We start from the raw sequence: 21,922 nt of genomic DNA, 5'->3' as shown, positions 1-21,922 counted from the left end.
CTGGTTAGAACTGAGTAATTGTTTGGCAATAAAAAAGGAATAATTTAATGAATATGTCTTGCATGTGTTGCATTATAGTTATGTGATATAACACGGAAAATTGCTAGCCCTAGCCATCAAGAAATCGGTCTTCCATAAAACTACTTCTCAAGCTACAAACGAATCAACAAATATGATATGTCTTGTTTGGCACATACTTATCAATTGAGGCACAAGTAACAATGATTACTCCACAAATAACCCATCAAAGTGGACACGCAATCACATTTGGCCTATTACAAAGTACAACACAAATGTGTGACGTCCTGCGTTCATCCCTTGCAGCAAAATGCGACTGAATTTCATTTGCAAACTCTCACTCTCTATCGCGATGCGTTGCGTTGCGTTGTTCGGGCACATGTCCGTCAGGCAGGGCAAGCAGCAGGCAACGTGGTTGTCATGTATCTCTTCCGTTTGATATTGCAGGCAGCAGTCAGTACGCCGGACCATCGGACCAAAGTCCGAATGTGTTCTGTTATGTTCGGCGCAATGTCGCAAAAGGCCAACCGGCCAAATTGGACCTAGTTGGTAGGGGGAAGCTACTAGCAAAAAAATGCAGAATTTCCCAATCAAAAAATACTGATGAAAATAGGTGGTTGTCCCCTACTACTGCCAGAGTTTGTCGGGCGATGGATTTCAACGTTTGCTGAAAGTTGTCGCTCGGTGAAGTGACGGCGATTGTCCTGGCCCAGATCGGGAACATCTCTTGGATAATTAATTTTGAGTCTGTGCTTTTCAATGTTTTCTCCTTTTTTGGTACAACTAGTCCCAATGTGTTCAGCCGTTGCGCCGGTCACAGTAGGCTGGGTTTTCCGAGGAAAAGCTCGGCTCAGCTTTTTCACTCGCACAGATTTCTGCGTGCGTACGCTCCGGACGCAAAGCTTTCGACAGATATGGCATGGCCTACTGATATCGCACCAGGACAATGCATTGCTACACGATGGCTACTGCGATATCTGCTGCGTGCTTGTTTGTTCCGCCAGGATTCGGGTCGAATCTAGTCATGTGGCATGATGCACCGCACAAACATTTACTTTTAATCAACCTGGGTCAAAATACGAACACCAATTTTAACAAACTCCGGTTAGAGTCCGGGGTTTAAACTTTCTGGGGTATAAATTTCACCCGGTCTGGTGAAATGACTCTGGCGTGCACAAATAAAACGCACACACACCTGCACAAAAGTTCAACCTCAGCAGTGGCTGTGGCATTAATCCGGAGGATTGAAAACTGCCATAAACAACAGTTGTTCTGTTTCTGTTTTTTTTTTGTACGGTCATCCTATTAGGGCTAATTGAAAAATAACAACACATAACATACGGTGGACAGCGCAAAACGATGTCCGGGAGTGTGTTTAGCATCGAATAATAAAGTCTGCACTTGTGTTTTACGTGTTTGGTGGGACGTGAATCGATTAATTTAACAATGTGATGTGGGCTATAGTCATTAGTGCGTTTGTTTGGTTTTTCGGCACGATTGTCTAGCAATTAGGTTTTTAGAGGGTGTTAAATTCCGGGAAACGTGTGACAATTTTTTCAGATTTCTGAGAACATAATCCGAGTCGAGAGTACCTCGATTAGGTTAGCGAACATGATTTTGACTCTAATGCTAAAGTTTTTACCACAGGGAAATTATCTTTAGCAGAGCTGCCCAATCTACGGTCCGCGATTCCCTTTGGGAATTGCTCATTGACTGGCCCTTCAAGCCCTTCATGACAATTTATTTTTTTTTTTTTTGCAATAGAACTTAGAAACAATGTTGTATATTTTCGTAGAATGAAATTTTCAAGCTTTCAACAGTATTGTCTTAATAGTTTATGTTTTAATTATTTTTCAATCTCAATTTAAAATTATTGTAATTGTCCGCTTTCAACTATTTAGAACATTTTTACACTCTAAAAAGTAACCCTGAACCCTGAAAAAATGTTTTATATAAAATAAAATTACCCTCCTGGGTAAATGTAGATTCGTAAAGTAAGTAAAATTTCTGTTGTTGCGATTGTCCACGCTGAAAACAAAACATATTTGTTTTGTATGGAAATTATTTACGAGGGGGGTAGGTGGGGGAGGCATTAGGATCGTTTCTAAGAAGCCAAAGGTATTGTCCACCATCAAAAACCAAAAATATTGTTCACCATCAAAACCATTAATTTAATATCGAAGCCTCATTAAGGTCGTAAAAGATGTCCTTCACTTTCGGGGCAATGACTGACAATGATGGTTCGGAATTCAGGGTCCAGAAATAGTCAATTGAAATGAAAAAATAATAACGACACATAAAATGCTTCTACAAACAACACCAAAGAAACCATATTTTGATTGATACATTCTGACTCAAGATTTGAATGTTTTTCTAAAACAAACATGATGGCTTCCAGAGCCTAAAGCCTTTTTGACACATAAACATAAAAAAGGCCGGGACCCGTGGTGTAGGGATAAGCGTGATTGCCTCTCACCCAGTCCCGGTGACTTTTTTCGAGACGAGATTTGTCTGATCATGCCTTCCGTCGGACGGGGAAGTAAATGTTTGCTCGATCTAACCTTAAGGTTAGGTCGTTAGCTCTGAACAATCAAGCCATCGGACATCTACACAGAAAAAAAAGTTGAATTTTGGAATGTTGAAAATTTGGTAGGTTGAATATTACCTCTTTTTAGAGTAATATTACATAAAAATGTGTAAAAATGTGAACCTGATGAATATTCATCAAAAACTGATGAAAATTCATCATTTTCTGGGGTAAAATTTATCATTAATTTTGCCACAAAATCTGTCACCATTTCCTGATGAATATTACCATCATTTTTTTTCTGTGTAGTTTCGAATAGGAATCTCGCAATCGATAACGCCAAGCAATGCTGTTGAGCGAATTATTTGATTTGATTTGATTTTTTTGTAAGCGCAGGGTGTCAAAACCATTTATTTAATATCGAAGTAAAAATGTATTTTCAAGCCTCAAGGGATATAGATTTGGGTTTCCTTTGGTTTTCTGAAACCAAATTATCTATCAAAAAATACCATTAATGAAATACTCTGCGCCCAACAGGTGAATCATCTTACTAAGTATCTTTACTTATTCAGCCATGTAAGTCACTCCGTTCTAACGACCTCCTACTTTTTCTGCCGAGTAAAGAAGTCATAAAACACCCGCGCCACATCTGACACTTTAACGACTAGCTGCTGCCGGAGGAAAACATTTGATTCCTTCGACGAGGTCAGTCAGCCAAATGTTGGGTGCCCTTCCTTACACTACAACTCCATAAAATCGGTTACAGATTACCACCCGGGTGCCAAAATGCTCTGTGGCAGTCCACCTCGTCGGAACGGAGTGTAAAAGTGTGTCAACTACAACAGGATTTTTACTCCCCGTCGAACTGCCACTCAAAGTTAATGTTAGAAATGAAATATTATCACCATCATTCAAAATCCCATCAGCAAACCAGCAAGCATGCCAAAAGGTGAAGAAGACATTTGCAACACTTGCTCTTTTTGTAAATGGCACTAAAAACAGACATCAAACTGGCGCGTCCCTTGTTCGGAATGTCTGTCCGTCTGCGGTTGGACCTGTCTGTCCCTCGGAATGGCCAACCGTGTGATGGCGACTACTACCGCTAGATATGTTTCTTTCGTTGCAGGACTAAGATCACAAAAAAACGACGTTGGACGTACACACGTCTCTGGGAGTAAACCTTGTTCCTAATTAAATGTCGATGTCTATCTAATAATCGGGCAGTTCGTGTACATACACCCCTGTGTCGCAAATCGTCTTGGGCCATTTGGGTTACAAACAGTTGCTTGATGTTTTCCCAAAACATTTTATGATCGCGGCTCGTTAGGCGAGATGACCTGATTGGAGGGAATACTGTTTTCCTGCATCAACTGCTGCAGCGTGCAGTCTCGTTACATGCCAAGTTCAACTCTAGCAGAGGCTCATCCGTGCAAACTCATAGAAAGTAAACAGCTGCAAACAGTCAGCTTTGGTTGCAGCTATTAGCGGAAAATGTGTGTTTTTAATGTTGCGCAAGTTGTAATAACTCTGTTTTGCAACTCACAGAGAATCGTTCGTTTCTAACCGTTTTATTTTAGGTCATTGCACATTTTGTACAATTATAGTTAAAAATTATCTAACTTGACTGTAAACCTGATTTTTAAATCACTAGTTCTATTCATATGTAAATAGTATAAATATTTTGGCAGCTTGTTCCCTATAAAACTGTTCTCTGCGTTGATTATCATTTTTAGCATGTTTGAATAGAGCAATCCCATGTCAAATAGGGAATCAGTTGTACCGGACCCTCTCCGATTTCAATGAATCTTTGTAGACATGTTATCCTACGCTTATGCAAGCCATTGTGTTTGTGTGTCAAGTGTTTTCAATATTTTTGTAATTCAGAATTTAAATATCGCTGTATCTCTAAACAGTTGCATCGTATCAAAAAGTGATCAAAGACAAACTTGTAGGAAATTTGACGGGCTTTCCGAAATTTATACACTGATAGAAAAAAACACGCCTTTTCTATGAGATTTTTTGATTTTTAAACATTTTTACCGGAAAACTCGTCTTATTATCCATAAGTCTGTCTTTGACCACTTTTAAATTAATTCGTTTTTTACGATTCATGCTAATTTACAATCCAGGTTAGTACCTTCCAACTACACTGAATACAATATTTTGTTTTCAGTTAAGAGCAATGTAATTTGCTTATATCGGTAAGCCCATACTTCCAATTGAAATGTTTTTTCAACATTTATATTTTTAAAACAGCTATAACTTCACAACGACTTAGGACAATAGTCAATATGTAGACTTTTATGTTAAATTGTCAATGATTTTTTTAGTAGAGTTGCTCCATCCTGAAATTTTTGTGAGTCTTTTTTAACATTTTAGGCAATTTTCACAAAAAAATTGAATGAAAAAAAATCGTCGGCTCACTTTCAAATTTGATTTTTAAGCTTAAAAATCAAAAAAATCTCATAAGAGTGGCGTGGCGTTTTTTTCGGAAAGCCCGTCAAGTTAGTCTTTGACCACTTTTTGATACCATCCCTAATAAATCAGTGATCCGAACAACCACATGTAGTGTCAAAAAATTTGTGGTATAGTCAGCTTTAACGCAAATAGTTTTCTCTATATGGGAAATTAGTCTTCAGGCACACCGATTTTATCAGGGATGCAACGGCTTTGAGATACAGCGACATCAAAATTCTGAATTACAAAAATATTCAAAACACTTACGCCCTTCTCAAATTTCATTATCGAGTGAAACTTAATCCATGTACAAAAAAAAGCTAACATAAACGTAGGATAACATGTTAACAAACTTTCATTGAAATTGGAGAGGGTCGAGAAAAAAGTACCTTAAAAATTCCTGTTTTGGGCTGGAATTGCTCAATATTGTGTTTTTTTTGGTTTTTTGGTTTTCGGTGTAAAGTTCCGTCAAAAATTTGGCATGAGAGATTCCAAATTTTGGTATTCCAAACAAAGTAATAGACAACCCAAATCATGGACTTTTGGCAACTCTGACGTGAGATATTGCAACTTATCCAGGTTTGTAGATTTTGTTGTAAGTTTTGCTGGAAATTACATCTTGCTATCAAGTGTTATCGATACGATAGTCAAGAAAGATGCCTAATTTTCAGAACTTCTGAATCTGCTAAAATGGAATACATATATGGTGCGAATCCTCCAGTAGATTCAAGCACTTAGTCCGACCTTATGCACATCATTTACTCAACCAACTAAGCGTTCTCTGTGCGAATAATCCCTGTGAATTCGCTTCTGGCCTCCCTGGAATCGCACCGGCTCGCCGACCTTGGCGAAGGCTTTATCGGCGGATTAGCACCGTGCGTACACTATTTAGTGCTGTTGCGAAATCCATAACTCTTCAAGTGACCTCACCAGGGCATACTCCGGGGTATGCCGAATGGAGGCCGCAGCCAGATGCCTCTATTGCCGAACACGCACACACACACGTGGCGTATTTCACTCCGGCAGTTTTGGATAATTGCGCACTTGTCAGGCCATAAATCGATAAGAATTGGTGGTGGAATTTCAAAGTAAGTGCAAGTGCGTGTGTTGATATTCTAATGCACATGGTTGCACTCTGGTCCACGCTAACCACGTGGGAAGCCAGGGTGGGACTGTGGTGGGAAATCGTTCTGCCACCCGGTGTGTTATTTGAATTATCTGTGAATCGTGTGTGAGTGAACTGATGTTTGAGCACCACTCAGCAAATAATCGCCGAGCTAAGCTGAGCTGAGCAAAGTGATGATGGCCTCCGGATATTCCGTGGAAATTGTTTAGTGAAACATAATACGCGTACGCATATGAATCGATCGATGATTGCCCCCCGAGACGGTGGTCAATAGGGTGACAAAATAAAAAAAATGCAATGGCCAATTTGCTAATGGAATCATGTGGTTTCTAAATAAAACTTTTAATTTTTTTGCCGGCATCAGCCCAAATCTTGGTGATCTTGCTATTTTGTGTCGTAGTCGCTTTTTGATGTGACGAGAAAAATCACGATTTTATGTATGGAATTAAATAAACTAAAAGAGCAGTTCTCTACGGAATCGGTCTTTTTTCTTTAATTTTAATTTTTGTATTTTTTAATCCGGCTGAAACTTTTTTGGTGCCTTCGGTATGCCCAAAGAAGCCATTTAGCATCATTAGTTCGTTCATAAAATTTTCCATACAAATTTGGCAGAAAATTCAAAAATCTGTATCTTTTGAAAGAATTTTTTGATTTATTTGGTGTCTTCGGTAAAGTTGTAGGTATCGATATGGACTACACTGAAAAAAGTGATACACGGTAAAAAAATGGAGATTTTTAATTTTTCTTTTTGTCACTAAAACTTGATATGCAAAAAAACGCTATTTTTTATATGATTAAGAGGACATAAAATGCCAACTTTTCAGAAATTTCCAGAATGGGCAAGAAATCTTTGACCGAATTATGATTTTTTCAAAAAATCGAAATATTGGTCGCAAAATTTTTCAACTTCATTTTTCGATGTAAAATCAAATTTGCAATCAAAAAGTACTTCAGTGAAATTTTGATAAAGTGCACCGTTTTCAAGTTACTGCCATTTTTAGGTAACTTTTTTGAAAATAGTCGCAGTTTTTCATTTTTTTTAAATTAGTGCCCATGTTTGCCTACCTTTGAAAAAAATATTTTTGAAAAGCTGAGAAAATTCTCTATATTTTGCTTCTCTGAATTTTGTCGAAACGACCCTTAGTTGCTGAGATATTGCCATACAAAGGTTAAAAAACAAGAAAATTGATGTTTTCTAAGTCTCACTCAAACAACCCATCATTTTCTAATGTCGATATCTCAGCAACTAATGGTCCGATTTGCAATGTTAAAATATGAAACATTCGTGAAATTTTCCGATCTTTTCGAAAACAATATTTTCAAAAAATTTAAATCAGGACTAACATTTCAAACTGGCCAAACATTCAATAATACGCCCTATTGAAATGTAAGTCTTGATTTTATTTTTTTTTAAATATTTCTTTCGAAAAGATCAAAAAATCTCACGAATGTTTCATATTTTAACATTGTAAATCGGACTATTTGTTGCTGAGATATCGACATTAGAAAATGGTGGATTGTTTGGGTGAGACTTAGATAACATCAATTTTCCTGTTTTTTAAACTTTGCATGGCAATATCTCAGCAACTAAGGATCGTATCAACAAAGTTCAATAAAGCAATATATAGAGAATTTTCTCAGCTTTTCAAAAATATTTTTTTAAAGGTGGGCAAACATGGGCACTAATTTAAAAAAATGAAAAACTGCGACTATTTTCAATAAAGCTACCTGAAAATGGTTATAACTTGAAAACGGTGCACTTAATCAAAATTTCACTGAAGTACTTTTTGATTGCAAATTTGATTTTACATCAAAAAATAAAGTTGAAAAATTTTTGCGACCAATATTTCGATTTTTTGAAAAATCTGTATTGATTCAAAAAATCATAACTCAGTCAAAGATTTCTGAAAAGTTGGCATTTGATGTCCTCTAAAACATATAAAAAAAATATAAAAATAAAAATAATGTTTTTTTTGCAAATCAAGTTTTAGTAACAAAAAGAGAAATTTTAAATCACCAAAATTTTTAACCGTGTATCATTTTTTTCAGTGTAGTCCGTATCCACTTTGCAGTAGACACCAAATCGATCAAAAAATTCTTTCAAAAGATACAGATTTTTGAATTTTCATGCTTCATTTTTGTATGGACAGCTGCCAAATTTGTATGGAAAATTATATGGACAAACTAAAGATGCAAATGGCTTCTTTGGGCATACTTAAGGCACCAAAAAAGTTTCAGCCAGATTAAAAAATACAAAAATTAAAATTGAAGAAAGAAGACCGATTTCGTAGAGAATTGCTCATATGGGATCAAAATTCATGGTTTTGAATACATAGAAATGGCAAATGATTTACATTTTTTTTTGAATAAAATAAATTTTAGGAGCTAAGTGCAAAGTTCTTTCTCATATTGGCCATGTATAACATATCCACAATCTTTTCTGTATGGAGCGTGGACAATCACCAAATCCATCCTCCCTCCTTCCCCTTATGTGTTTACGTGGTTTATGGATGACCCGAATGAAAATTAACTTAGAGAAGCTCTCAGAAATGTGGAGTAGGAGTTGTAGGAGCTGGAGTTGGAGTTGAATCTTCAGCAATCAGAGTCGTAGTCGGAATGGTAAATTTTCAATATTTTTGTAAAGGGGTTGCTGTTGGATTCGGTGTCAGCCAAAGTCGGCTAAGGAAAGTGATTTATGCATAATTCCAATAGTACTTTAAAAAACGGCCTTTTTTGTGAACAAACATTGCTTTCCCTTGCTGCTTTTTGACATATATTTTCTAGTTACCCTAATCGCCAGATACTGGCCGCTTAACGAAGTTCAAACTGAGGTCTGGCACTGCGTGCGCGAGAGAGTAACTGAGTGAATTTATGTTTATGCTAATTAGTTGGGTAATGTGGTCAATAACAGAAACAATTCAAAATGACGCTAATTGGCTGCCGAGGGTCAAATAGTGCCGCTGCTGTTGCCACACAGCATGATCCGGGACTACCGCAACGGGCCAGCCAACTTCACAGTCTGAAGTACCATCGAAATGACCATGCAGGGGATAATTTATACCCAGCGGAAACATCACACCGGCAAGCTGTGTCGTCGGGATGTAAATTTCGACGCACTCGAATCTACCCGGCAAATCAGAGAAAATTGCTCCTGGGATCTTGGCGCTTTTCCGCGCGCAGCTAAAGAAGAAAGAGAGCAGGAAAAACACTTTCTTCCTTCTCTTGTTGCTTGTTTCGCCAACTGACGGAATTTCAAGGAAAAGGTTGAATTTATTGAGGATGTAAATTTTTGGCGCACAGCGATTGGGCAAATTTAAGAGGTGTTTTCAGCACTCGAAACCGGCGAATACGACGCGAGCTGGTGACAGCTACAAGCAGTATTGGTTAATATGTCATAAAAGTCTCATTTGCAAAATTAGGTTGTGGTTACAATGTGTCAAAGAACTTAGTTTTGCGAAAAATTGACTCACCCAAATTTTAATTGCATGATTCTCGATTTGATTAAACTCAAACCACTCTCAAAAGCTCCGAAAATATTATTGAGACAAATTTACAATCATGCAAAAGAACACAATAGGCAAAGAAATAAAGCTGAGCGTGGGATTTGCGATTTTGTGGCGCATCTCCACAAGGATATCGCTTTTTTAACGCAATGTGTAAAAAGCAAACAAATGATGGAAAGAAACAATACAAAAAGTGCTTCTTACGAGGAAATTTCATCAGAAATTCATTTAGCCCGACCGGTGGAGGTGTGCTGTGGCATCAATGAAAGTCTAACAAGGTGGCGGGAAAAAACTAATATTCAATGGAAAAGTCCGACCAAATTGGTTAGCGTGGTTTTTCGACAAACTCTTTCCGTCGGGTGCTGTAATGGAACCATTTCATGAATAATGTAAGCGTGAGTTCACCAATTCATCTTAAAATTATGCTAAATTTTATGGAGAATCACTCAGCATAAATGAGCCTACCTGACCAAATGCCTTTGGATCAGTTTGCTTATCTGAGTTTTTGAGAAGAAACATCTGGCAACAGTTGCGACTTTTTGCCTTCCTTACCTTACTGAGGAAAGGCTATATAATCACTCGAAAAACGAAATTCTTAATTCGACCTCCCAGACCCACCTTAACGTATACTTATCGACTCAGAATCACATTCTGAGCAAATGTCTGTGTGTGTGGTGGGATGTTGATAAAAAAAATGCACTGGATTATCTCGGCACTGGCTGAACCAATTGTGACCATATTGGTCTCATTTGATCCGTCTTGGGGTCTCATAAGTCACTATTGAAAATTATAAAGTTTAGTAAAGTACTTCAAAAGTTATACTAAAAACGATTCTAACAAAAGTCCGAAAGATTGTAAAAAGGGTGATTTTTGTAAGAAACCACGTCATGTTGTACATTGTATTCAAAAGACCTTTCTAACGAGTTCAAAAGTTTGAAGATCTGACAACCCTATCAAAAGTTATGCGCACTTAAGTGTTATTTATGCACTTTTTAGAGGCCGGATCTCATATGTTTCGATGAAAACGTTGTCCGGATCTATCATGCGACCTGTCGATGGGTAGTTGATCAAAAGACCTTTCCAACGGGTTCAAAAGATTGAAGGTCTGACAACCCTATCAAAAGTTATAAGCACTTAAGTGTTATTTATGAACTATGAATGAATAATGAATCAAGTTGATAGAACACTGAAACGTCGGCCCTTTTGTATCTACTTTGGATAGCATTACCCTCTAAATGTGAGGAAGGCACCAACCACCTAAGGGTGGATTAAGTAACGTTTTTTTTTAATTTCTATTGAAATTGCTGATCTACGAAAAAAAAGTTTTACACATTATTGCATATAGTATGGTGATCGTTACTTTTGGTTAAATTAGTACCAAACCAAAGTTTTTGTCTACCTTAATCAAAATTTCTTTGAAATTATCAATGAAAAAACCAATTCAATCAATTGCATATTTTGATTACTGTTTAACGTTTATTTTTAAATTCGTAATCAAATACTTAGAAGTTTTAAAATAAAGTTTAGGAATAAAACATTATAAAAGCCAAAAAAAAATTAGAAAATATATTTTCCTCAAATCTCTGATATTTTGAATTTGATTATTTTTGGAAGAAGGACAGTATCACAAATGCTTAGAGCTTTTGTGTTACCTCAATCTTTTTTTTTCGAAAAAATAGATTGAAACTTTAATTCGTTTTCCATTACATCATTAATAAAGAGTGATTAACATGTTTTGCAATTTTTTTAAATTGACTTGATAAATAATTTCGTTTTTGCATTTTTAAAAAATATTTGAGATGTATAGCAATGCTTTAATTCAATATGTCAATGCTTTAAAGTAACGCATACAGTAACAAACCTTTCGTTAAAATACACAGAAAAAAAGTTGAGTTTTGGAATGTTGAAAATTTGGTAGGTTGATATTACCTCTTTTTGCCTTCCTCACCTCACTGAGGCAAGGCTATAAAATCACTCGAAAATTGAACTTCTTAAATATACCATCTAGATATACCTTCACGTATACCTATCGACTCAGAATCAAATTCTGAGCAAATGTCTGTGGAGATGTGTGTAGACATAATTGTTTTTTTCCACACGATTTTCTCAGAACTGGCTGAACTGATTTTGGCCTGGTCAGCCTTTTTCGATTCGTCTTGGGGTCCCATAAGACTCTATTAAAATTTCCCATAAGACTCTATTAAAATTTATTCTGTTTAGTAAAGTATTTAAAAAGTTATGCTAAGAATTTTTTTTTGTATCTTCAAAAAAGGGTGATTTTTTGCATAACCTCAAAAGGCCGGGTCTTTTTGTTTACGTGCGAGAGTCGCGCCAGATGCGAAACGCCCGGTTGCCACATTGCTTCAAATGAGAGTCTGCATGTTTTCTGAAAAAGTCTGTATTAAGTTTTTTTTTCATAAACTTATTTTCATTATTACTTTGTAAATGTGAGGAAGGCACCAACCACCTAATGGTGGATTAAGAAACGTTTTTGAGTAATATTACATAAAAATGTGTAAAAATGTGAACCTGATGAATATTCATTAAAAACTGATGAAAATTCATCATTTTCTGGGGTAAAATTAATCATTTTTTTGCCACAAAATCTGTCACCATTTCCTGATGAATATTACCATCATTTTTTTTCTGTGTAGCCCTGAATTTAAACGTAACAAAGTAATCAACAAATCTTGAAAAATAATTCAAAATGCTGTAAATAGTTGTAATGCCATTTAGCATATTTTGCAAGGATTGTTGTTTGAGTTTACATCAACTATAAATTATTTCAAGATTGATTCTTGAAAATTAAAACAATTTAGGTGCAAAAGTGGAAATTCAATTATGACTGCAATACACACAACCATTTGAAAGATTTGTTTTAAATAATTTAATTAATTTTTAATTTTTTAGCCTCTCCTCAGTAAAGAAGAAAAAACTGCCTGAAGCTATATAAACATTGTGCGGAATTGTTTGCACAAACTATTTAATTCTTTGCACCTCTTCTCCTAAACATTCATAATCGTCTTTTTCTTAGGAAAACTTTTAAGGTGATCGATAAGCTTGAGCGTTTTAATTGAAGTTATCAACCTTCAGCAATGCGTTAGCCAAACCTTTTTGATGGAGACATTTGTTGATTTACGATCGGTGCTTAAAACATGTTTTGCTAAACGCTCAGCGCACTTAAAGTGTGAATGACATCTTCTCAGTTTCACTCATTTTCTAAAACGAAAATTTGTTTTAAGAGACTTCACTGATCTGTTTTCAAGGTGATTTAAAATTTGCACAATTAATAGCATAGCACATGGTATATTTTCTTCTTTGAGCATTTTATCGAACAAATTCTCCCAAAATTTTCTCCACTTCTGATTCAAAAATTTCCGAGCAGATATTCTCGAACTACTTCTGCAAATCACTGGTGTTTTCGCTTTATGGATCACGTAGCGGTGTCGAGCACCTTAATGCACCTCACTTGACCATATTTTGTGCAGCACTTTATTTTCTTCTCCTGTGCTAACCTCATCTTATCTCCCTGCACGTCATGGCCATTTTCGTTTGATTTCACCACAATTTGCACGTACAATTTATTACATTTTCATACGGAATTGCACTCATTCAGGTTTGTTCTTCTTTTTTGCTGCTTTTCGCCTTCCAAACCCCGATAAAAAACCGCCGCCACTGCTGTGGTCGTTCCACAGACGTAATACGTGAAAAACGCCTCACGCGGCCAAAGGCAAAGATAAATATATCCCAACCCGAAACAAACTTTATTCACACAAACACACACACCGCCGTTTTTGTTGTTGTTGTTGCCGTTGTTGTAATATTTTCCACGGCGCGAGGAGGAAAATCGCGCGGGCGCTCGCGTCACTTGCTGTGCTTGCTCGGCGAATTTTATGACAAAACTGGGTTGAAGAGTTTCAATATTGAGCCGCAAAACAACGTAAACTCCGACAATTTGTTGGTCCTCTCGCCATCCCGGTGACGATGCTCGCACTCTCCGGCGGCGATCCACGGTGAGACACACGTAACGACAATAACATTCTAGTTCTTCTAGGCTGGTGAGCAGGAACCGCCATTGCGGACACGTTTCTCTCCAATGGACCACGCGGCCACACTATTCGCTGTTTGGCTTGTTCTCGGCGGCGGCGGCTCTTCAAATCGACCGAAAATGCGATCATCAACTCACCACCCTAACATACCGCACTTGATCCGTCCAAGATCTTCTCGGGCGTAGTCGATACATGTGGTGGTGATGACGTCCGTTGATCGTGAGAATTTCCCACCACGGGAGACGGGAGAGTGAGAGAAAGTATATAGAGATTGAGTGCGCGCATGATTCGGATCATCTGCAGTGGCAACCGGCTTAGCGCACATGTTGGCCATCCCAGAGCAACTGATGATGTGGATAAACGGGGACGGTATGAATGACGCCACGGAAAACTGCCACCGACTTGATGTCGGTCTTGTTCTGGCGATGGACGTCAGCAGCTTGTAGGAGAGCGTTTGAGACGTGTTTTGTCTACTGCACGTTGGTTGGTGGAAAAGTTGCAGGGCAGTGAATTTGGACGAATATCTTGAGATCGGATTTTCTGAACACATTCATGTCGACTGTTGTTTTGTTGTAAACTGTTAAGAATAAATATTAAAAATTGTTAACAAAATTTGGATCGTCTCAAAATAATACACGGAGACAAAAGAGTTCTTAAAATCTTGAAAAAGCGTTCATGAAAATGGGTGTAATAACAACCCTGCAATGTCGACATACAAGTCGACATACCTTTTGTAAGCAAAGTCGATAAGCTAGTGTGAGCAATAAAACTCTGTCTCTTCTACTGCGAACCACCGACCTACTCGGTCCTGTTTTCCTTATCTCATCATCCGAGTCTCAATCACTTTCACTTACATTAAAGTGGCGACGAAGGAGAAGTACTAGTAAAGGAAGGATTCTTTTCTCTTGCGGCGGTGGTTTTACGCTGATTTTCTGCACCGGCTGCTGTGGTCTTCGGTCATTCTTGACAAGGTCATCTGGTTTGTAGCAGATTAACAAGTAAGTTTCACGTTAGCAGTAAGAAGTTCGTTTGTTTGGACGCTGAAAATATTTATTCGAGACACGTTTGGTAGTCTCCAAATTAGCAATTTGGGCACCATTTTGTTTTGCCATTGTGTGTTAGAGAATAAAAGAGTTTTTTGTTGTTTTGACGCCATTGTTTAGGACACGCGGTAGTCATCAGCTTTTTGACGCGACACTTGAGTGTCTGACGGTGTTTAATAATTCAAAGTTGTGTGGCATCGCATCGGGCTTAACAATTTGACAGTTTGGTTGCTCCTGTTGCATAGTTTGCCAAGTTTTAATCGGCTGTGTTTTATTCTCCAAAATGCCCAACAGCATGACGCTGGTCAACCAAATCGAACAATTCATTCCCGGGACCATCCCGTTTGCGCAATACCTCGAGCAGTTGGAGTGGGTTTTCGCTCACCACCAGGTGGAGCAGGATGAGGATAAGAAGAAGGCGTTTTTAGCTGCGAGTAGCAGGGAGGTATACACCGAGCTGAAAAAGCTATTCCCCGGGAAAGACCTCAAAAAGGAAACTTTCGTGTCGATTACTACTGCCTTGCAAAAAAGATACGATAAAACCGATAGTGACATGATTCAGCGATTTAAATTTTATCAGCGCAAACAGCGGGAAAACGAGAGTGCTGAAGATTTCATTCTAAACGTGAAACAGCAGGCGGAGCTTTGTGACTTCGGGCAGTTCAAGGATCAAGCCATTCGGGATCGTCTTGTTTGTGGTTTGAACGATGAAGTTCTTAGGCAGCGGCTCTTTGACGAGGAAGATCTTACGTTAACGAAAGTTGAAAAATTGATCGTAAACCGGGAGCTTGCTACAGTGCGGGCCAAGCTAGTGTCGGACAATGATGTTTATAGAGGAAATGTGCTTAATCGTGTTGGTGACCGTAACAGGAACAACAGAGCGAACGGTGCGCCCAGTTTTCGTGGTCGATCGCGCAGCAGGGGACGTCCGGGAGGTAGGAGAGAGAGAAGTCGTTCGTTCTCTGCGGGTCGCAGGCATCGTTCACCGGCGGCGACTAATCGTAAATTTTTCTGTACTCACTGTCGTCGGCCTGGTCACACGCGTAGTTATTGTTTTGACTTACCGGAAAATAAAAAAGCTGTGAAATTTTTGGACGAACCAGCTTCTACTTCCAAAAATGTGAATCGTCGGCTGGTTAACTATCGTGAAGACGAGAGTGATTATGACGAAGACATGAACTGTCTTATGATCTCGTCTATCAAGAAGTTGAGCGAGCCTTGCTTGCGCCAAGTTTACGTCGACGGAAAACAGCTGGAAATGGAGGTGGATTGCGGAGCAGCAGTTTCTGTGATTAATTCGGTTGTTTACGAGAAAAAGTTTAAGCATATCCCTTTGATGAAGTGCGACCGGAAGCTAGCCGTAATCAACGGAAGTCGGCTGAACGTTGAGGGGCAGATTTCCGTCGAGGTTGTTTTCAACGGCATCAGGAGTAACGTCAAGCTGATCGTGCTTCGTTGTAGCAGTGTTTTTGCACCTCTTCTCGGGCGAGACTGGCTGGATGTGTTTACTCCGCGCTGGAGAGATGCTTTTGGAATCAGCGCTGGGATCAAGCAGCTGGACGTTTTTCAAGATCATATGGTCGAGAAGTTTAAGCGTAAGTTTCCTAATATTTTTGATAAATCTCTGGCATCACCAATTCAAGGGTTTGAAGCAGAACTTGTTTTAAAATGTGACACTCCAATTTTTAAGCGTGCTTATGATGTGCCGTTAAGGTTGAAAGACAAGGTGATTGAGCATTTGAAAAGTTTAGAGCGTGATGGTGTGATTACACCAGTAGATGCAAGCGAGTGGGCATCACCAGTCATTGTTGTGATTAAAAAAGACGGCGGTATTAGAATGGTCATTGACTGTAAAGTTTCTATCAATAAAGTGATTATACCAAATACTTATCCTTTGCCTTTAGTGCAGGATATTTTTGCGTCTTTGGCTGGTGCTAAAGTTTTTTGCTCACTTGACCTTGCTGGTGCTTACACGCAATTATTGTTGTCAAAGAAATCACGTGAAATAATGGTAATTAACACAATTATTGGTTTGTTTGTTTATAATAGACTACCACAGGGTGCGTCTTCCAGTGCTGCTATTTTTCAGCGCATTATGGAGAAAGTTTTGTTTAACATAGATGGGGTCTATTGTTATTTGGACGATGTTTTGATTGCAGGCAAGGACAAAGAGGACTGTGTGTGTAAGCTTGAATTAGTGTTGGAGCGTCTCTCTAATGCTAATATCAAGGTCAATCTGCAGAAATGCAAATGGTTTGTGAATAGTTTGCCATTTTTGGGCCATGTTTTGACCGACAATGGTTTAATGCCTAGCCCAGATAGAGTTGAAACTATTCGGAGGGCTAAAATTCCGAATAATGTTTCTGAACTTAAGGCATTTTTGGGTTTGATTAATTACTATGGTAAATTCATTCCCAATTTGTCCACACGCCTCAGTTGTTTGTATCGTTTACTTAAAAAGGAAGTGCATTTTGTTTGGAGCTCTGAGTGTAATCGAGCTTTTGAGCACTGCAAGCAATCTTTGTTAAACTCAAAATTGTTGGAATTTTTTGACCCGAGTAAGCCTGTGATAGTTGTGACTGATGCTTGTAGTTATGGTCTGGGTGGAGTTATTGCACATCAGATAAATGGTGAAGAGAGACCAGTTTGTTTTACATCTTTCAGTTTAAATAATGCACAAAAATCTTACCCAATTCTGCACCTTGAAGCATTAGCTGTTGTTAGTACCATTAAGAAGTTTCACAAGTATTTGTTTGGCAAGAAGTTTACAGTTTTTACTGATCATAAGCCGTTAATTGGAATTTTTGGCAGGGAGGGGAGAAACTCGTTGTTTGTGACACGGTTACAAAGATATGTTTTGGAGTTGAGTATTTATGAGTTTGATATTGTTTACAGACCCTCTGCCAAGATGGGGAACGCAGACTTTTGCTCGCGTTTTCCTCTACCTGAAGAAGTTCCAGCTGCGCTTCAGCGAGAGTATATTAAATGTTTAAATATTACCAACGAGTTTCCTTTGGATTTTGCCCTTATTGCAAGGGAAACCAAAAAGGATAAATTTTTACAACAGGTTGTTTATTTTATGAAAAATGGTTGGCCAGATAAATTGGACCGGAACTTTCGGGATGTTTACGCTCAACATCAAGACTTGGAAGAAGTTGAAGGTTGTTTACTTTATCAAGATCGTGTTTGTATTCCAGTTTGTTTACAAAAGCGGATTTTAAGTTTGTTGCATAAAAATCATTCAGGTATTACAAAAAATAAGCAACTGGCAAGAAGAACTGTTTACTGGTTTGGCATGAATCATGACATTGAATGTTTTGTTAAATCATGTAATATTTGTTGCGAAATGAACGCTGTTTCAAAACCAGTCCCTCACTCACCTTGGATTCCGACTAAAAAGCCTTTTGCTCGTATTCATGCAGATTTCTTTTATTTTGATAAGAAAGTTTTCCTGGTTATTGTCGATAGTTTTTCAAAATGGTTGGAAGTTTATTACATGAAGTTTGGAACAGATGCCAGGAATGTAAAATCAAAATTTATGAGTTTTTTTGCCAGTTTTGGTCTGCCGGATGTTGTTGTTACCGATGGAGGCCCACCGTTTCATTCTCGTGAGTTTGTTGATTTTTTGGAGAGAAACAACATTAGGGTGATGAAGAGCCCACCGTATAATCCATCCAGCAATGGGCAAGCTGAGCGAATGGTTAGAGTCGTCAAGGAAGGGTTGAAAAAGTTTATGTTGGATCCCGAGATGAAGGGAATGAACATAGAGGACGTAGTTTCGTTTTTCTTGTTTAATTATAGAAATACCTGTTTGGATAATGGTTCGTTTCCGTCCGAGCGTTTGTTTAATTTTAAACCCAAAACATTATTAGATTTGTTGAATCCACGGAGCAGTTTTAAGAAAAATTTGACGACTAACGAGAAAGCTGAAAGTGTAACTGTTGCTCCAGTGAAAAGAGATGAGATTGACAATCTTCGGCCGGGAGATCTAGTTTATTTTAAAAATTTCAAATCAACAGAAATTCGTCGTTGGTTGGAAGCAAAATTTCTTAGACGGATTTCTTCTTATACATTTCAGGTGTCCGTTGGGGGCCGCGTTTACCTAGCCCACAGAAATCAGATTAAGGTAGCGCGTGGTGGCTACACCCGGGGCGGTCTGCTGGTGGCGTCGAGGTACGAGAGAATGCAGAATCGAAAGAGAAGCCGCGAAGAAGAAGAAGACGATGCCGACGATGAATTTTACGGGTTCGTCTCCGATTCTTTCGTCTTCCACGAGCCGATGGACGTCGACCAAGAAGGTTCTCGCGAGTTCGATCCCCAGGAGGGTTCATCAAGAAGTATAAGGTGCCCTGAGAATTTGCGTTCAGAAGGTCAACAAGATCATTCGGAATTCAATCCGCGTAGATCGAGCCGATTGAAAAAGGCTAGGAAAGATAGTCGTTTTGTTTATTTCTAAAAAAAAAAGCAATGTTAAATTTCTTGTACAAATAATTGATTGCATTTTTAATTGGTGTCTTTCATTCAGAATTAAATATCAGTGAAATTTTGAAATATTAATTGTAATAAACTATAACTCAAAAAGGGAAGAACTGTAATAACAACCCTGCAATGTCGACATACAAGTCGACATACCTTTTGTAAGCAAAGTCGATAAGCTAGTGTGAGCAATAAAACTCTGTCTCTTCTACTGCGAACCACCGACCTACTCGGTCCTGTTTTCCTTATCTCATCATCCGAGTCTCAATCACTTTCACTTACATTAAAATGGGAACCACGAACAAAGTGTTCAAATCCCATGGTACGATTTCCAAAATAAATGACATGACCAAGTCATTGGGGATCGGAACCAATTCTTAAGCTGATGCCGATTGGTGGCCAAGTGGAACCGACTTCGGTGCCCCGTTGGACTTAATCATGCCCATTTTGTTTTTGCAGGATGATGCCAAAAATTTTATATAGTTTTCGGCATTGCTCTGTGGAAAAGTTTTTGTTTTTTTTTACCAAAACCCAGGTACCACAACGGAATCCGGAATATCTCCGTTAAAAATGGGCCATATTTGTCTCCTATCTGACAGTTAAAAAATATAGACAAATCTGGATCTTTTGCAACCGGATGCATCCAATTTGGTTCATTCTACCAAAAGATAAAAGAGTTTTTTTTTGAAAAAATAGGGTCAAATGACTATCCGAGCGTTTGAGTGTTAAGTTTTCACTTGTCACCACTAGATGACACTGCTGTTTTAAAAAAAGAGTACCATCATTTTACTATTTTGCTCCAACCCCTTTCATAGGTTCAAAAAACAAAGAAATAATTTGTTCTAAATGAATAAATAACCTTAGGTTCTAGTTAATTGATGATTCAGAGGGTACATTGATCTTCCAATAATATTACATGTCCCATTTTTTTTACAATTGCTTAAGAACAATTGCTTTAAATTAAAAACAAATGGCATAATTTATAAATAATTTTTGAATTTTTTCGATGAAACATATTTTTTTTTCGGAATTGTGCGTACGCCATCAAATCGGCCATCCAATTTTACATAAAAGTTCCAAAACATAATCATTGTTCGGCCCGATCGGCCAGTCCCTACGTTGTGATTAACTACTTACGGGATTGCCGGAACCAACAACTTACGGACGACGGTGGAGTTTCAGGGACGATGGCGGGCGAAGATGTTTCTTTCCGAACAAACAAAACACGGTGGTTTTCAAGGCTACGAGAGGCCGCCTGCCTCCTCGGAGGTTCAACACAGAAGAAGAAGAACATCACGAAGATAAACAATAACATACATTACAGACTGTACTGTCAGCCTACTAGCGCTCCCAGCGCCCCCCCCCCCCCTACCGCCCCATCAAAATCTGTTCGAAAAATCATATGGCAAAAAAATATTTTTTCAAAAAACTTCAAAACATTAAAGAGCAACTCTCTACGAAATCGGCCGATGTCAACCATTTTTATTTTTTGTATTTTTTTATTTGACTCAACTTTGTGGGGGCCTTCCCTATGACCAAATAAGCTACTTTGTGTCATTGGTTCACCCATACAAGTCTCCATACAATTTTGGCAGCTGTCCATACAAAAATGGTATGTAAATATTCAAACAGCTGTAACTTTTGATTGAATTTTCTGATCAATTTAGTGTCTTGGGCAAAGTTGTAGGTATTGTTGAGGACCTTTGAGAAAAAATAGGTAGACGGAAAAAAAATTGCCGATTTTTTAATTAACATTTATTTTACAAAAACTCAATTTCCCAAAATACGTATTTTTCGAGATTTTTTGATATGTTTTAGGGGACAAAAACCCGCAACTTTTGAGCCATAGAGAAACATGGTCAGAAAATCTGCCACCGAGTTATGATTTTTTGAATAAAAAACAGTGATTTTTGGAAAAAAACGATGTTTCATGCAAAAACAAGTTTGTCATTATTTTTTAATGCAAAATTGAATTTGCAATCGAAAAGTACTGTACAGATTTTTTGATAAAGGGCTCCGTTTTCAAGATAACCACCGAAAGTTTGATTTTAGCGAAATATTTGCAGTTCTTCAATTTTTAAAAATAGTGACCATAAGTGACCATTTCTAAAAATATTTTTTTTGACAAGTTCAGAAAATTTGCTATAAAATTGTCTAAGAGACATTGAAGATTGGACTTCGGGTTGCTGAGATGGTGCCGCTTTAAGAAAAAGAAACACGAAAATTGAAGTTTTCTTAATCTTACCAAAATAACCCACCATTTTCTAATGACGATATCTCAGCAACTATCGGTCCGATTATCAATGTTAAGACATGAAACATTCGTGAAATTTTCCGATCTTTTCGAAAAAAATATTTTGAAAATTTTTAAATCAAGACTAACATTTTAAAAGGGCCAAACATTGAATATTACGCCCATTTAAAATGCTAGTCCAACCGTGATTGTGAGTCCAACCGCCGCCAGCGATTCCACCGGAGTAGGCTGGGTTTGGTGTGTTGTTTGTACTTATGGCATGGAGGCGACTCCTACACCTGGAATGACTTAACGGCCTAACAACCAAGGCCGGGACCGACATTTTACTTCCTCATCCGATGGAAGGTTGGAGCAGATGGGAATCGAACCCAGAATCATCCGCTTACAAAGCGGACAGCGTAACCATTCGGCCACGCACTGCCACCAGACACTAAACCTAGCCCAAAATCGGTTCAGCCAACGCTGATAG

General features: G+C 38.1%; 2 protein-coding genes across 3 annotated transcripts in view; one reads left to right on the top strand and one right to left on the bottom strand.

The window, feature by feature from the left end:
- The window catches only part of LOC120419581 (potassium channel subfamily K member 18), a 102,128-nt gene extending 89,234 nt beyond the window's left edge, over positions 1–12,894 (bottom strand). The window contains exon 1 of the mRNA XM_052707462.1: positions 12,742–12,894. The gene's annotated coding sequence lies outside the window, so the exon portion shown is untranslated. The remainder of the gene's footprint in view (positions 1–12,741) is intronic.
- A 1,491-nt stretch (positions 12,895–14,385) lies between these two features.
- LOC120429311 (uncharacterized) lies at positions 14,386–19,489 on the top strand. Of its 2 annotated transcripts, XM_039594534.2 has the most exons (3): positions 14,386–14,678; positions 15,018–16,318; positions 18,802–19,489. In XM_039594534.2, exons 2-3 carry the CDS (start codon positions 15,019–15,021, stop codon positions 18,846–18,848), a joined length of 1,347 nt encoding a protein of 448 aa, XP_039450468.1. In that variant the 5' UTR covers positions 14,386–14,678; position 15,018; the 3' UTR covers positions 18,849–19,489. The 2 variants fall into 2 exon arrangements, with proteins under 2 accessions (XP_039450468.1, XP_039450467.1); XM_039594533.2 differs by lacking the exon at positions 14,386–14,678 and having other exon boundaries at positions 14,685–16,318.
- Positions 19,490–21,922: the final 2,433 nt, after the last annotated feature.

This window comes from Culex pipiens, chromosome 2 (genome assembly GCF_016801865.2).
Source record: "Culex pipiens pallens isolate TS chromosome 2, TS_CPP_V2, whole genome shotgun sequence".
Classification (NCBI taxonomy): domain Eukaryota; kingdom Metazoa; phylum Arthropoda; class Insecta; order Diptera; family Culicidae; genus Culex; species Culex pipiens.
This window is presented reverse-complemented; position numbering and strand designations above follow the sequence as displayed.